This window comes from Berghia stephanieae, chromosome 14, assembly GCF_034508935.2.
Source record: "Berghia stephanieae isolate SIO BIC M18660-M18661 chromosome 14, UCSD_Bste_1.3, whole genome shotgun sequence".
Classification (NCBI taxonomy): Eukaryota; Metazoa; Mollusca; class Gastropoda; order Nudibranchia; family Aeolidiidae; genus Berghia; species Berghia stephanieae.
The window spans coordinates 3,900,039-3,905,038 of record NC_088373.1 but is presented as its reverse complement, the minus strand read 5'-3'; the positions used below and the strand labels follow the sequence as shown (position 1 = coordinate 3,905,038).

Sequence of the window (5,000 nt, the reverse complement as noted above, 5' to 3'; positions counted from 1 at the left end):
TTAATTTCCCACATCCTGTTCACTCCGACAGAATGATAGCTTGACACAGTGGGTTACATAATATAACATTTACGGTTTGAGTGTATCTTTTTTGGAGGGATTCTCTGCCTGTGTCTGTCAAGCTAGACAATCAATAAGATAGATTGCCCTGGCGATTTACTTCTTTTCACACGTTATATATATATTAAAATTTTATTCTTGCTTTTTAAAAAAAAATTTGTGTCGACAAACTTTTGTTCCTTTATCTTTTGACAAAACCAGCATCCACTATCTTATAGTGTCGTAAGCACTTTAAAACTCATGAAAGCCAAGTAAACATTGCAATACTATTTTTGATGTCTGAATCGAGTCATGGATATTTTGAAACCTATAAATCAATGCCATGTTCATCATTGCCTTTCTTCACCCGTGACTCTTATCCAGTCCTACTCCGATTACTCCAGCTCCAGTGGGACCTATTCCAGCAATGCTGTCTTCACTGCTGTAAGTGAAAACTTTGAGAGTTACGTCCCTTAATTTGTCATTGTTGGACCATTGGATCCTTGCTGTCATTGCCAATGGGCATGATCTATATTACATTTCCATGTGCTCGAGGTCATTGGTCATATTGGAAAGTGTGCTCAAAATGACCCACATGGTGAAACATGTTCACAGTTTGAGAAATATCCAACGTCACAATTGGTCATTTTACTCAGCATGACCCATGCGTATGTTTACAAGTTTCACAAACAAAGCAACGTGTTTAGATACATTGAGAAATGTCCAATCGTTGTACAGCAACACATCATGTGATCGATGACCAGGTTGGACGAAAAGATGAATATAGATCGCTCCCATTGTGGTTTTCGCAACCGCCTTGCCCCTGTCACAATGTTTCAAGTTTTCTTAGACTAGACAAGTTTTTGAATTTTCCATTGACAAGAAATGAAGTGAGTAGGAATGTGTCAGAAAACGACAGAGAGTAAAAACTTTGCAGCGGCGATGGGGCCCGAGCTTTGATAGCTCATAAGGTAGACTCATGATCTCCCCAGCCAGGCGGAGTTGTCGTACCAGTAAGGTCGCGGGTTCGAGCCCCCATCGCCGCTGCAAAGTTTTTATTCTCTGTTGTCTTCTGGCACTTTCCTGCTCACTTCATTTCTTGTTATTATCAACATAAGTACCTGCTCCACTCACTTTTCTGAATTTTCCATTTTGATTTAGAATTGCTTTGAATTTGAGTTTGGTGTTCCTCTTTTTCCTTATTTTGAAAAAAAATAAATTTTTATTTAAATTAAACAAAAAAAAAATTTAAAAAAATTACAATTTTTTATTTAAATTAAACAAAAAAAGCATTATTTTATAAACTTGATTGTTTTAAGCTTTCCCCCCTTGGTTGATGATTATAATTTAGTTTCTATGAGTTCAATTTGTGTTGTAGTTATTTCTCAACATCAGTCTTCACTGAATTGGTTTTTTTTTTTGAAGAAGAAGAGCATGTGATTCCTTCGAGTTGTAATTGGATTCAATAGTCAATTCATCAACGGTGGCCATCGTGGTTCTAAACAAAGAAAATCGGTACTTTTTATTCTTCATGCTGGCTAGAACTTTTCATATGTCTTGTGATCAGAAGTCAAAACATGGTCAGATTTATAGTGTTTTTTTTTCCCTCTGGATATGCTTTTATGCTCGTCAGAGAAATATTTCATAAGGGCGTCCACCATTGTTCCGATGGTTTAGAGCCAGATACTAAGTTACCATGCGTCATTACGAGGGAAGTGATGTTACGACTGTTGAAGCGTATTGACAGTTTTTGAGGAGCTTGATGTCAGTCTGCATCGAATTGCATTGAATACTACACTAAACCGCTGCTCGAAGCTGTGGACCGGAAAAAGTATGAAAGGAATTATATAACAATAAAAACGTAACGCTGGAAACCATCATCTTTTTGTTGTTGGCTGATGAAGGGTTTTGAGGCTGAAATGTTCTGCATAGAATTGTTGTTGTTCTTTGAAGCTGTTTTTTGTTGTTGGCTGATGAAGGGCTTTGAGATTGAAACGTTCAATGTAGAGTTTTTGTTCTTTTTGTTCTTTTTTGGGGCTGTTTTATTCATTTTTTTGTTTAATACTTTTGATCCAGTTCCCCTGTATTCTCCTTATGCTATCAATTTCTCTTATATCAAGCTGTTGACTTTCAAATATTCTTAGACAAAGGTATTCGTTTCGACCTCTTTGAAAACTCAATGCTGGAGTTCACTTTTGTATAAAATAATTTTTAGAAAAAAGTTTGTACTACTTGTTTATTTATTTATTTATTATTTATTTATTTATTCATTTTTTATTTTTATATAAATGCCTTATTATTATTACTATTCTTCTTCTTCTTCTTCTTCTTCTTCTTCTTCTTCTTCTTCTTCTTCTTCTTCTTCTTCTTCTTCTTCTTCTCTTCTATCTTCTTTCTTCTTCTTCTTCTTCTTCTTCTTCTTCTTCTTCTTCTTCTTCTTCTTCTTCTTCTTCTTCTTCTTCTTCTTCTTCTTCTTCTTCTTCTTCTTCTTCTTCTTCTTAGTATTATGAACAAGCACTTCTAATTCAGTATTCTTCTTCTTCTTTTCTTTCATGTCTGTCGACCTTCTCTCATGTCAATAATGATATAAATGTAACTTTTAGTTGGAAAAACTGTAACAAATTGGTTAACAAAATTAGGACTCGAGGTAAAGGATATACATTTCATGAGGGAATGATAAATAGTAGAAGACAGAAGAGATATGAAGTGTCTCTACTCACATCATTCAGTTACTTCTTGGGGAAAAATGTGCTTACAAGAATTGAATTCAAAATCTTGTTTCGAAGTATTAAAAAAATAAAATAGAATATATATATATATATATATATAATATATATATATATATATATATATATTTAAGTATTAAGCCTATTATTATGTTTTTTTGTTTTTTTTTCTACCAGGTTACCTCAAAACATAGAGACGGAGGTAAAGTTGGACTCAGAAATCTGGGAAACACGGTAAACTTTTAATTATTACTATTATTCTTTTTTTTTTTTTTAAAATTATATTACTAAAATTTTTCAAAAATTTGAATTTCTCTTATGTTTCGTAAAATTCACCAGATCGTTTTTGTCTGAAAGGAAGTTGGAATATAGAGTTTTTGATTAAAATTTTCTTTTTTTAATCCTAATGATGTCTTTATTTCTACGATTAGGATGTTCAGTTGTCCTTTAGATCATGGATTAGATTACCTTGGTTTTGGAAGGGCTCAATCGACAGTAATTTGTCTCAAGTACTCAGAAAACCAGAAATGAAGGACTCAACTACCAAATCAATGCTGGATGGATTGAGGATTTGAAAGAGGGGTGGAGGGGTTCGTAAACCATTTTTTTTTTGTAAAAAGACTATTGATGCTGTGCATATAAGTTAAGAAAACTCACAATATCTGCCAGCCAGCTATAATCTAAAAACAATAACAAAGAGCTGAGCCTTCTATACTTTCTTTGTTCGGTCCAAAGGGGTTGTTTAATAAAAATCTAATTGTTGCCAATTTTGTAATGACGCTTGATGGATCTGGCTGTGGGTTTGGTTACTTTTATTCCGTCAGTATTCAATTAAAAAAAAAAAAAAGCTTTATTCATCCCCAGGGGGAAATTTTTCTTTAGGGCTTGTTTTTGGGAAGACTGGAATGCCCCAGACATCAGCTGCAGTACAGTGCTGCAAAGTGAGCTCGGGGCAGATGACATGCTCGTCGACATAAAGTGGCGCGAATGGGATGATAGATACTAGGTTATTAAATTTATTTATTTTTTTGGGAGTGGTGGATGCCATTGATTGCAGAGCATCCCATCCAGGCAAATGGTGCTGTGCTGGTCGGGGTTTTGGATTCAACTCCCGTCTCCACTAAAAGTTTATATTCTCTATTGTCTTCTTTTACTTATCTACTCCTTGTGTAATTATCAGTGCTTCCTCTTTTCCGCTTTTATGCGGATTTCCGCATTTTAATGATCCGTGAAAAATCTGCACTTGTCAAAAACCAAGAGAAATATCTGCGGAAAATTTCAATTTTTACCATGAACTAATCACTCTTCTGAAACTTAGTAAAATTCCCATGATGAAGATGCAATAACAAAGTTAATTGTGTCTGAGGGTGATTACATTGGCTTGTTTGAAGCTAATTAAGGTTTTCTTGTTGACCGGTAATTCCTGTCATGTCAAGAAGATTAAAAAAAATTTTCTTTCAATTTTTTGCTCCTCAGAAGGTTATTGGAGTGCTTAACAAAAATCATAATTTTGATGCCAAAGTGTCTCCAAATGGCTCTAATTGCATGTCAATTAAAAAAATTTTCCGGGGGAGCATGTCCCCGGACCCCCCTAGGTGGGCTGCCGCCTTCGTTGATCGCATTGCCCACCTTTGGCGGTCTTCTAAAAATATCATCCTTTTTGACAATTTCTGGGAGGAAGCACTGAATTATTAACATACACAAGTCCCTGCTTCGTTCACTTTTCTGAATACACCTTGTTCTACATGGTGATAATGCAAAATATGTTACAGGGAATGGCATAATCAGTTGGATGGTGAAAAGCTTCAAACTGAGATATTGCCAAGATAGATATTGCTATTGCCAAGCTTAGTTAGAAGGTCAATTTTTTAAATCAAAAATGAGTTCTTGTCATAAATGGTTAAATCAACCCTTTTTGTACATCTTCATGAAATATCAAAGCTTAATTTCACTTCTAAATATTTTTTACAGCTATCAAATTGAAAAAGTATGAAATTTGAGAAAAGTTGCTGGATAGCTTTCCCAAACATCTGACCATAACTTCATGAAAAATCACCCAATTTACTTCAAATAAAGATTAACATGCTCTGGGGAGCATATGCTTTCAGAAAATGCATAAAAATGCAAATCCAAAATTTTCACCTTCCGACTGATTTATGTCATGCACCAAAACATATATCAGGGCTGAGAATCTTCCGCCTAAAGGCGGATTTCCGCCTAAACGTTGTTTTATCT

At 34.6% G+C, this 5,000-nt stretch overlaps 1 protein-coding gene across 4 annotated transcripts in view; it reads left to right on the top strand.

Annotated features, from left to right (window-relative positions):
• LOC144960154 (ubiquitin carboxyl-terminal hydrolase 2-like) overlaps positions 1 to 5,000 on the top strand; it is a 30,542-nt gene that overhangs the window by 7,924 nt on the left and 17,618 nt on the right. For 2 of the 4 annotated variants that reach the window (XM_078893153.1, XM_078893152.1), the window contains exons 4-5: positions 424 to 483; positions 2,943 to 2,999. In XM_078893153.1, the coding sequence (XP_078749279.1) occupies positions 424 to 483; positions 2,943 to 2,999 (117 nt within the window). The remainder of the gene's footprint in view (positions 1 to 423; positions 484 to 2,942; positions 3,000 to 5,000) is intronic. The other 2 variants (XM_078893156.1, XM_078893155.1) reach the window with 1 other exon arrangement.